We start from the raw sequence: 12,040 nt of genomic DNA, 5'->3' as shown, positions 1-12,040 counted from the left end.
GTGCTTTAGCACCCTTGCACCCTGTGCAAACAGAGTCACTCTTAGGGGAATATTTGGAAGGTGAAGTAATAGAGGAGGCTGTGTTTAATAGTTTAATAAATAAACTAGACTTGGTAGGTTGCAAACAGAAAGCAACTTTATTCCTGCTCAGGTTTCTGCATTTAAACCCTCTCTCTAGAATGGTTCTTGTCTTTCTCAGGACAAAATCTCAGGCATATTCCATACTATTTTCACCATCACTTTCGGATCATCTATATTCCAGGCTCTCACCAATTTATGTTTTTCCTTCCCTCAAACTTTAATCTTTTCAGGTTTTAAAGCTTTGGTGGGGGTAGGAGTGTGATCAGTGTTTTTCCTACTATTTCCCTGCCCTGAATTTCATTGCCTCCTCTTGTTGCACTGAGATAGGCGATGGGGAGAGGAAACAAGGACGAGGAGCAGACAGCTCTCACACAGTTGTAATCTGGTACTGGTGCCCTCTAGATTGGACATATTCCAAATGCTGATTCTCTCCCACAGAGTGCTTTTCCAGACACTTGGTAAATCCTTCCCACTTTGAGAATTTCTAACCTTAAAAACTGTATTTGTGGACTCCTACTGGCTCCTCTAGCTGGCCACCTGTGAGCCTTCCTTAGCTCCTGGTTTTGACAAAGAGTCTCTCCTTGACCAAACTCTGGCCAGGCTCCTCTGAGCGTCTGAGCCTGGAGAAAGTAGGGTTCAACCTTGGTCTATAAAGACTTGAACAAACACTGACAGTTGCTAACATTCCAAAGCTACATCCTTAGGATGACGATAGGTCTCCTCTCCCCTCCGCCCCCCTGCTTAAAGCACCTGCCTGAGGAAACTCAATGCCACCAGAAGCATTTGCCCCTGTGGAAGGGTAAAACTCTAACTTTGATAAGGGCCAGTTAAGGAACTCAGATATGTTTCACACAGACAAGCCTTTTGTGAGTTTTCATTTCCCTGATTCTATGGAGTCCCTGCTCTCCCCATCCCTATTCCTTTATCCTCCCTTTAAAATGCCCAGTCCTGGGCGCCTGGGTGGCTCAGTTGGTTAAGCGATTGCCTTCGGCTCAGGTCATGATCCTGGAGTCCCTGGATCGAGTCCCACATCGGGCTCCCTGCTCGGCAGGGAGTCTGCTTCTCCCTCTGACCCTCCCCCCTCTCATGTGTTCTCTCTCATTCTCTCTCTCTCAAATAAATAAATAAAATCTTTAAAAAAAAAAAATGCCCAGTCCCTTCTGTACAAACTGAGGTTGAGTTCAGTTCACACTGGACTCTTTCCCTATTGCAATAGTATATTACTGATTAAAATTTGTCCTTACCACTTTAAGCAGAGTCTGGCTTTGTCTATCTTTGATAGTTTCCAGTAACCCACGTCTCTGCTGGAGTCACCACATCTTTCAAGTGGTCTCATTGGGTAAGACCAGCCTCCTTCACTGAGTCCATATCTGGCTCATGGATAACTTATGCATCCTCTATCCCACCAAACTTTGGATGCAGCCCTTTCCCAACGGAGTCTCCTTGCTTAGCTCTGTTGTCAGAAAAGCAGGTCATCACAGTCTTGAGACTTTTCAGGCCTGAGTCAGGTGTCCTATGTCTTCCAATCTTCCCTCTTCATTGCCTTAAGGATAGACTAAGCACCCTCCTCCCTTTGCCCATTGCCCAGGGTGTTTGGGGAGCCTGGAGAACATCATTACAATAATAAAGTGGGTGTTTGATACTCATTTCCTCACCTTCCTAGAATCAAATTTTGACTCTTACAAATATAGATGGACTCATAGGTATCTTACTCTTTGTTGCATCCTCAGCATTCACCAGGTGCCTAGGTCAGAGTAGACTTTGTATCTAATTGTTTAATGGATGACCAACTATGCCATTGGAAAGTACACTTCATGTAAGTTAAAGGAAAGAACAACAAAGAAAATACTGAGTAAGGTTATTTTCCTGTTTTAGTTTTCTTTCTTAACCAATTTTACTTTCTCATTGCAATTCTATTTTTCTCTCACTCTTTGAGTCACCAGCTTTTTTCCCTGCAAAGTGATTTCCTTCCTTCACTGCCTATCCATTTTGCACTTCTAGAAGTTTGGGTAAACTCATCCTTTGCAGTAGAGAAAAAAAAAAAAAAAAAAAAGGCTCACTCTAAGGAGACTTCCCAGAGTCTTTCTCAGATTCCCTTTTCATTCTGCTGAAGTGAAAAGAGCATCTGCCCTGGATGATAGAGGAAAACTGGATAGGATAACTTGTTTCCTTTTCAATTTATTTTCCACAAAAGGGATCCTGCATTAAAGGAAAACTTATTTATAGATAGAATAAGTGGATTTGATTCTTCTTTGGGCTAGTCATAGTGTTGATACAAAAGAAGAGAAAAACACCAGAATGGTTACACTTACCCCATTGGTTGTTTCAGATGGCCAGTTTCTTTAGCAGAAACAGAAAGTCTTTCGCAAATGACTTTGAATATCATGCCTGAAAGAAAACATTGCATAGTATCAGTCACCTTACAGGACAAAGACTCTGAATTCATAGGTATTCCTTAGACTGAAATGGACAGAAACCCAATACAAACTAGTAAAGCAATAAATGAAATTTATTTGCTTACATTACTGTGAAGTCCAGAGAGGATCACTGCTTTGGGGAGGACTAGATCCAAGCATTAAAAGGATGTTGTTAAGGCTCTGATTATGTTTGTCTCTGAGAACTACCTGGTAGACAGGATGGACATTCCAGATTTTTCTTACTGGAAATTTCAGATTTACACCCTCTCAGTTTTAGTAACCCCAATAGAAAGAGAATGGCTTCCTGACAGCATCTGTAGAAAACTCTCAGAGGTTTTGTTGTAATTAGTTTGAGTCAGGTGCCCTGAATCAATACTATGGCCATGGAGATAGTATTCTAATTAGGCAGGTCTAGGACACATGTCCACACCTGGAACTGAGTTCTGGGGTGAGGGGATGTCAATCCCACTCATACTACACGAAATGGGTTCCCTCAAAAAACTGGCATTCTGTTATCAGAAGAAGAAGAGAATTGCTTGCCAGACATTTCCCTTGCTGATATATGTGGGTGTATATAAGTATATATAAATGTATATATATTTGTTTTGTTTTTTACAAAAGGTCTCCTCTTTAAACTCCCTCCAAGTGTGAGGATTTAAAAGATGGCAATTTCTTACACTTCTCTGTTATCCACTCCAATATTTAATAAATTTCTTCCTTTCAGAAATCATCTCATTTCTAATGAAAATCATTCATGTTTTAACTTATAAGCACATTTACTTTTGTCATAATCTTGATAGAGAAGTCAAACAGCAGTGACAAAGTTTGCTTTAATAACTTTATAGCTTGGAAAAAGAGAAAATTAGGAAGAAAAAGAGAAGAAAATCAAGAAGGAACAGCACAAATAAAATAGATGCAAAGTAACTCCAAGAGTAAAGAAACATGGTTCTAAGATAATCAGTAGCCTTAGTTATCACTGGAGTGAGTGCTGGAGATGACTGAGGTTAACACTGGGAATACAGCTTATTATGGAAATTTTGCCAAGTTTTATTTCTTGCCCAATTGAATTTGTGGTTTGAGATTTGTACCCACCACATATCCCAAACTGAACTCATGATGTCCATCTTCCACCTAACCTATTTCTCTGCCTGGGTCTCCTAACTCCGGGAATGCCACCAGCATCAACCCACATGACTAAATTAGAAACCACATTTAATCATTGACTTTTTTCTTGCCTTATATTCACAAACATTTAAACATAACAATCTCTGTATCCATTCTTGAATCGGTTCACATCTTTCCCTGCCCATTCACTTACTCACGCATTCCTCAGAAATCTAGAGTCCAGGGGGTGAGGCATATATCCAACGAATAACCACGTGAATAACTGTTTAATTTATAACTATGTTCAGTGCTATAAGGGAGAGTACAGAGGGAGCAGGGTGTCAGAGAAGGCTGCCTAAGGAAGTGACATTCAGGCTGAGACTTCAAAGCTGGTAAGAACTGGTGGCAGAAAGTGGGAGACGACATGTGTTCCAGCCAGAAAGACCAGTCTGTATGATGACCCTTCACACGATTGCATGTGTTAGAAGGAAAATGGACGGGGTTACGATGTGTAAGAGAAACTGAAATCTTTCATTTGGATTACTGCAATAGCCTCTTAGCTTCTTTCTCTTCCTGGAGTTTCATTTTCCTAATGTTGTTTTCAGAGGATCATAAGCAGGCTCTTTGTAAAGTGTGAATCCAATCATGACTCTCTTCCTTAAAATACATTAGTTTCTCCTTACCCAGAGGGGATATGTTCCAACAACCCCAGTGGGTGCTTGAAACCACGGATAGTACCAAACCCTATATATATTATGTTTTCTTCCTATACATCCATACCCCCGATAAAGTTTAATTTTAACTTATAAATTAGTCACAGTAGGAAATTAACAACAATAACTCGTAATAAAACAGAGCAATTATAATAATATAGTCAGTCCTTGAACAACGTGGGGATTAGGGTTTCTGAATGTGCAGTCAAAAATCCGCATATAACTTTTTGACTCCTCCCAAATTTAACTGTTGACCAGAACCTTACCTACCGAGAACATAAACAGCCGATTAACATGTATTTTGTATATGTGTTACATAACATATTCCTACAATAAAGTAAGCTAGAGAAGAGAAAATGTTAAGAAAATCATAAGGAAGAGAAAATACATTTACAGTGCTGTATTTACCAAAAACACCCCACATACAAGTGGGCCTGCACAGGTCAAATCCGTGTTGTTCAAGGGTCAACTGTATACTATAATAAAAGTTACGTGAAACTGGTCTCTCTCTCAAAATACCCTATTGTACTGTGTTCACCCTTCTTGTGGTGACATGAGATGATAAAATGTCTCTGTGATGAGATGAAGTGAGCTGAATGACGAAGGCATTGTGATGTGAGGCTACTACTGACCTTCAGACGGTACAGAGGATCATCTACTTCCGGATCCTGGTTTACTGTGGGTAACTGCAACCGTGCCTGGCTGGCACGGTCAGTTAAGCAACCGACTCTTGATTTTGGCTCAGGTCATGCTCTCATTGGTCTTGAGATCAAGCCCCATGTTGGGATTAACTAGGAGTCAGCTTGGGATTCTATCTTCTCCCTCTGCCCCTTCCCCTGCTTGATCTCTCTCTCTCAAAATGAATAAATAAATCTTAAAAAAAAAAAAAAAAAGAGGGGCGCCTGGGTGGCTCAGTCATTAAACGTCTGCCTTCGGCTTAGGTCATGGTCCCAGGGTCCTGGGATCGAGCCCCGCATTGGGCTCTCTGCTCGGAGGGAAGCTTGCTTCTCCCTCTGGCCCTCCCCCTGCTTGTGTCCCTTTCTCGCTGTGTCTCTCTCTGTCAAATAAATAAATAAAATCTTAAAAAAAGAGAGAGAAAGCTTGGAAAGCAGAACTGCAGATAAAGGGGGACAAACTGTAAAAGTCAATTACACCTCCAGGGTTCATTGTATTCCATTTCTACAGATGATAAAGGATACAGCATATTGAAATAGACAACAAATCTTTTTAAAATATTGTAAAATGTGTTTTTCACCTTACCCACAACAGTTTACATGCTTATAGTCCGGCTGTAGGTTTAAAATTATAAAACCTGTGTAAGAAGAGCCTGTGTTTTGGAAGTCACATATAGGGAGAGAACATTTAAACATTTTTGCCAATAATTTGGGAACTTTAAAATGTGTTTCACATTTGTGTTCATGCTAATGGTGTTCCTCCATACTTCCTAGTACAGAGGGAGGAGCAGAGAAGTGGACGTGCCAATTAGGGAAACTGGGCCATCCATAACTGAAGCCTGGAGGAGTATTTGTCAACCTATGTATCTGTTTTGTTTAAAGAGGTAAATGGTCAATTTTCCAGTGTTAGTCCTAAATCAAATTTATTTTTTTTAAAGATTTATTTATTTGAGAGCGAGAGAGCGTGAGCCTGTGAGCATGAGCGGGGGTGGGTGGGGGCGGAGGGAGAGGAGAGAGAAAATCTCAGACCCCCCCGCTTAGTGGGGAGCCCGACATGGGGCTGGATCTTGGGAGATCATGACCTGAGATGAAACTAAGAGTCCTACACCCAACACCCATGTGCCCAAATCCTATATGAAATTTAAAAACTGATCAAAAGGAGAAAATTTTGATAAATTTAAATTTATAATCATAGACTAAACTGAGGAAACCTTAATATAATCAGGCACCTTTTCTACTGGAAAGGAGGTTAGAAAAGAAGCTCAAAAATAGTAATCATCCTTATTATGTTCAAGTAAAGAGGTAACAGGACTAGTATAAAATGTTTTAAATTAAGAAATCAAATCTTATGTTAATCTTTAAAATGGAACACAGGCAAAATGAAGACTTTTTAAAATATGGGGAATTTTAGAACATACAAAATAATAAATGGATGTAAAACTGTATATACACTATGACACAAAGATATAACATGCAAAGAACAAATGCTTGATAGAAATACATTAATATTTAAGGCTCCTTATTTCTGGGCGGTGGATTATAGGTGATTTTAATTTATTTATACTCTTCTGTGTCTGCCAAGCTTTCTAGAATATATACTATTTTTATACTTAAAAAACTGAAATGAATGAACACCAAATTTATTGATCCAATTTATCATCACGTCATCATAATTGATGAGATCATTTCAAAATTAAAATTATACTCTATCATTTTTCATTTGTTACATAACTTAATTAAAAACTTTATTTCTTGTAGAGCAGATTGTTTCTGAAACATTCCTCTTAAAAATGTTTTCATTTTTTTTTTTTTCTTTTTTTTTAAAGATTTTATTTATTTATTTGAGAGAGAGAGAATGAGAGACAGAGAGCATGAGAGGGGTTAGGGTCAGAGGGAGAAGCAGACCCCCTGCCAAGCAGGGAGCCCGATGCGGGACTCGATCCAGGGACTCCAGGATCATGACCTGAGCCGAAGGCAGTCGCTTAACCAACTGAGCCACCCAGGCGCCCAAAAATGTTTTCATTTTTATTAACCAGTCTTTCCTTCATCCAGGTAGTATTTATGGAGTATTTACTTTGTGCCCAGCCTTGTGCCAGGTGCTGGGGAAACAGCAGGGAACAAAATGGGCATGGGCTCTTGCTTTATGAAACCGACTGAGGAGAGAGACCCATTAAATGGATCAGCACAAAACTGTGAAACTTGCTAGGAAGAAAGAGGAACACGAAAGTATTTTTTTTTTCTTAATACCAAAGAGAACGCCTTTGTGAGTTTGATTTTTTCCAATTTAGGTAGTTGAGCCTCAACTCAGACTGTCTGTGAACCACCAGAGTGCGATAGCAGGACCACAAGTGGTAGTCAACACAGAACAAGAGAGGACCTCTGCACCTAGGCAGTGACCTAAAACAGGTAAGGCTGTGCTGGTGCATGGGAACAGGAGCTGAGTGGATTATGGATGCTTCAGTCATCCGTCCTGCCAGTTATGTTTACTGAGGACCTTCTATGGGTTGAGCATTGTTTCAGGGAAAGGGGATGAATGGAATAGTGCCCCTGATAAGGGTCACACCATCTAGAAAGGGGGACATACAGGAGAACGAATGCTGATACAAGTGAGTGTAAATCCATGTGAGAGTCCAGAGAAGGAAGTTCTGAGCTTTACCTGACTGTGTTTTACCTGAGTGTTATTTGAACAGGGTCTCCAGGGACAAGAAATAAGAGTTTGCAAAGCAGGGAGTGGAGAGGAGAAAGGCAATCTAGTTAAAGGGAATAATATTTGCATAAAATGTTTAAGAACAAGGGCAATTCTGAGAACAGCAGTTAGTATGGGGCTAAAACAAAGACTAAACGTGGGGAAGCGATGCATTTAACAAAAATTGGAGAATTTACATTGTGGCTGAAACTTTGCTAGTTGCTATGAATAAGAAAAAGGCTTGGTTGCTGCTTTCAAGGATATTTGAGTTCAGTGGTAGAAACAGGAAATAAAATCAGAAATTACAACCTAGTATAGTAAGTGTAGGAGAAATGATAAGGAAGGTCCTGGACACCTCTTCAGGATCAAGGTAGAAGTAGGAATGGGTAGATGATTAACCAAAGTGGTAAGCATAGGATTGCACAATGGGAACACAGAAAAGGGACAGTGGATATAGTTTTGAAGGATTCAAGGTTTCCAATACAAATTATTTTATTATGTTCCTCAACTGTTGCAGATTTTTGGGTAATTAAGTTTTAAACATTAACTTATTATAAAATAGTATATCAGATAGTACAGCAGTGAATAAAACAAAAAATCCTGATTTAAAGAACATTAAAGAGTTACTCTTTAGGGCACCTGGGTGGCTCAGTTGGTTAAGCGGCTGCCTTCGGCTCAGGTCATGATCCTGGAGTCCTGGGATCGAGTCCCACATCAGGCTCCCTGCTCAGCAGGGAGTCGGCTTCTCCCTCTGACCCTCCCCCCTCTCATGCTCTATCTCATTCTCTCTCTCAAATAAATAAATAAAATCTTTAAAAAAAAAAAAAAAGAGTTACTCTTTAAGCAACATGATGATGAACCCATATGCATATATATGTATGTATATATATATACATACACACACACTGTTGTGCTACACTTTCCTCTCTCAATATATTTTTTTAAGTAGGCTCCATGCCCAGTGTGGAGCCCAGTGTGGAGCTTGAACTCATGACCCTGAGATCAAGACCTGAGCTGAGATCAAGAGTTGGACACTTAAGCAACTGAGCCACCCAGGTGCTCCACTATGCTTTTATCTCTTAACAAAATATTTTGAACATTTTTCTACATCAGTATGTATCAGTCTACCATATTCTTTTTTTAAGAGCTGTATGGTATTCTGTTATATAAAAAACCTTAGTTTTTTAACCAGTACTCCATTGATAGATATTTAGGTTTTCTAGTTTTCTTTTTTTTAAAAAGATTTTATTTATTTATTTGACAGAGAGAGACACAGCGAGAGCAGGAACACAAGCAGGGGGAGTGGAAGAGGGAGAAGCAGGTTTCCCATAGAGCAGGGAGCCAGATGTGGGGCTCGATCCCAGGACCCTGGGATCATGACCTGAGCTGAAGGCAGACACTTAACGACTGAGCGACCCAGGCACCCCTCAGTTTTCTCTATTACAATCATGTTGGAAATGAATACCTTTGTTTATACATCATGTATACTTGGGCTAACATTACTTTGGAGCAAATTACTTAATCTCTTTGTGGCTGATATCTACAAAATCATTGAGAGAATTATCAAACTAATTTACTTATTTAATTAAAATTTCTTGCATAGAGATTGGCTAAAGAAATGTTCTCTTAAACTACTATAATGTTATGTTCATTAATAAATTAATTATGTGATAAATCTTTTCTTTAGTTTTCACTGTGAATAGAATAAAATAATAGAAAACCTGCTGGTTGGAGATAGGTTCTTATATTTAATTGTTCAGTTTGCTTTTTATTTTTTATTTTTTTAAGATTTTACTTATTTATTTGTCAGAGGGAGAAAGAGCAAGCAAGCACAAGCTGGGGGAGCAGCACAAGCAGGGGGAGTGGCAGGCAGAGGAAGAAGCAGGCTCCCTGAGGAGCAAGGAGCCCGATGAAGGACTCCATCCCAGGCCCCTGGGACCATGACCAGAGCTGAAGGCAGACACTCAACCAACTGAGCCACCCAGGCTTCCCAACCATTTTCTTTTTACAAAGAAGTACATCATGATATTTGTTTATTTATTCATAAGTAATCTCTACTTCCACCATGGGGCTTGAACTCATGACTCTGACTCGAGTCACATGCTCTACCAACTGAGTGGTTCAGGTGGCCCTACATCATCATTTTTAATGGTTTTGTATTTTATACATGGATGTGCTGTACCATTATTTACTCAGTCTCTTCATTTATAGGAATTTAGGTTGTTGCCAATTTTTTTTTGTAGTTATAAGCAATATATTAATGAATGTCTTTAAAATTGTTGGACACCTTTTCCACTATTTTATTAAAATTAATTCTAAGATGTAGAATAGCTGGGCAAAGGGTATCTTAAAGAACTTTTTTTTTTTTTTATGAAAGCCAAACTATCTTCCAGAAACGCTGCACAGATTCTGATTCTTGATATGGTTATGCAAATACCTATTCCTTCTACCCTCATCTAGGTTCTTTTAAAATTTTTGCCAGTCTAATAGGTGAAAAGTAGTATCTTGTTAGTTTTATTTTCATTTTTAAAAAAATTTCTATTGAGGTATAACATCTTTTCATATAATTTCTGACATACACATGACTAGCTTGTTTTTGTCCTTTGACTTTCTAAGAGATAGTATGGTTATCTTTTACTTCATGATTTGTAAGAGCTCTTGATATATTTATGTAAATCGAACATTATTAGATATTAAGAGTAGTAACTGAGTATGTATAATTAAATATTAAGCAGTTTGTGTGAATGTTAAATTGTTTCTCCATTTTGTTATTTTTTTAACTTTATGTCTTGTGCCATTGGAAAGGCACAATTTGTGTGCTCAAATTACCTATTTTTGGTTTGTTTCTGGAATGCACATCATGCTTAGAAATAGAGGAGAAGCAGGTCCTGTCCCAATACATAAATTATTTATACTGAAGCACTGTGGTGTGGTGGAAAGAATGTGGATTAAGGCTCTAGCACGTTGAGGGGCGCCTGGGTGGCTCAGTTGGTTAAGCGACTGCCTTCGGCTCAGGTCAAGATCCTGGAGTCCCGGAATCGAGTCCCGCATCAGGGTCCCTGCTCAGCGGGGGGTCTGCTTCTCCCTCTGACCCTCTTCCCTCTCGTGCTCTCTGTCTCTCATTCTCTCTCAAATAAATAAATAAAATCTTTAAAAAAAAAAAAAAGACTCTAGCACGTTGAAGATGGACAGCCAAGTTGGTGGCGCTCAGCTTCCATGTCGCGCAACCTTAAGTACATTATTTAACCTGAACCAGTTTCCTCATCTGCAAAACGCGACAAATAACACCCACTTCATAAGTTGGTATAAAGACAACATGCCTAGCACAGACAAGGCATCCAGCTTGTGTTAATGCTCTTTTCTTTGCTCTCGGCGAGGTATTAATTGCAGGAAGTGTCTCTCTCTTCGATGCAGACTAAACTAAAAGGTTGGGAGGTGTAATTTTTGTTGAGTTTACATTCAAACATTCTATCGGGGAGCTTTTAGAAGCAGTCCATTAAACTACAAACCCCATAATGCATATAAAATGACCATAAAATTTCTGTGTATGAAGCCTTTGTGGCTTGGGGGAGTGCGGAGAGCCACGGACTTTTTATTTACTGGATTTCTCTCGTTGAGACACCTCCCCCCACATTTTCCCCTAAGCACATGCGGTTACTTTTCTTCCTCTTAGAAAGCTAACTTCACAGGTTTCAAAGTGAGCTTTCAGTTACAAAGCGAGAAAGTATCTCAATTAGAAAACTGTTAATATCATGAAATTCGTTAAAAAAAACACACACAAAACTGTGGGGTGTGTGGGCCATAATAATAATTCTCACCTCCCGTAAACTTAGCAGAAAGAAAAATGACTGGCACGATTACATCTAGTAGCCATTTTTACCCTTTGAGAATCTGAGCTTAGTTGCCACCGAGTTACTCTCCTCTCGTCAGCTACCGGCCTCCCGTCCGAATTATTTACGTCCGACACACTCGTATTTGCATACGATGGTGGATCCACTGCTGCTGGACGCCCAATTAGCCCTGCGCCTGCACGGCCAGCACTCCGCCCGCGCAGGGCCGTGTACTGCCGAGCATGTGATCTCTCTTCCGCCCAGGCCCGAGCGCGGTACCCGGCAAGTAAAGCGCGCAGCGGCCGCTCCGAGCGTCCAGCCAGGGAAGACGCCGCGCCGCGCGCCACTCTAGCTCGCGCGGCTGCGTCCCGGCTCGGCCTTCCCCTCTCATCCTCCCGGAGGCCCCACCATCCCAGGCTCCCGGGCGGCCCCGGGCGGGGGAGGGGCGGGAGGAGGGGGCTCCTCAGGGAGCGGCGGGGAATTCCCCCTTCCACCGAACGTTCCCGATTGTTCACCATCCTCACGTCAGCAGCAG

The 12,040-nt window shown here is 40.4% G+C and overlaps 2 protein-coding genes across 2 annotated transcripts in view; both read right to left on the bottom strand.

Annotated features, from left to right (window-relative positions):
* MIER3 (MIER family member 3) overlaps positions 1-11,543 on the bottom strand; it is a 168,096-nt gene extending 156,553 nt beyond the window's left edge. The window contains exons 1-2 of the mRNA XM_032404383.1: positions 11,494-11,543; positions 2,394-2,469 (exon numbers count right to left, since the gene is read on the bottom strand). The gene's annotated coding sequence lies outside the window, so the exon portion shown is untranslated. The remainder of the gene's footprint in view (positions 1-2,393; positions 2,470-11,493) is intronic.
* On the bottom strand, positions 10,842-12,023 carry LOC116632415. Its single transcript, XM_032404392.1, has one exon. The coding sequence runs from the start codon at positions 12,021-12,023 to the stop codon at positions 11,505-11,507; it is 519 nt and encodes a 172-aa protein (XP_032260283.1). The 3' UTR covers positions 10,842-11,504.
* Between the last annotated feature and the right edge of the window lie 17 nt (positions 12,024-12,040).

Source organism: Phoca vitulina, unplaced genomic scaffold (genome assembly GCF_004348235.1).
Source record: "Phoca vitulina isolate PV1807 unplaced genomic scaffold, GSC_HSeal_1.0 scaffold6, whole genome shotgun sequence".
Taxonomy (NCBI): Eukaryota; Metazoa; Chordata; class Mammalia; order Carnivora; family Phocidae; genus Phoca; species Phoca vitulina.
The sequence above is the reverse complement of the archived record's forward strand: the minus strand, read 5'-3'. Positions and strand labels throughout refer to the sequence as shown.

What these genes read in the sequence shown, in the direction of transcription:
- LOC116632415 (XM_032404392.1), bottom strand. Translation starts at nt 12,023, where the DNA reads ATGGTGAACAATCGGGAACGTTCGGTGGAAGGGGGAATTCCCCGCCGC.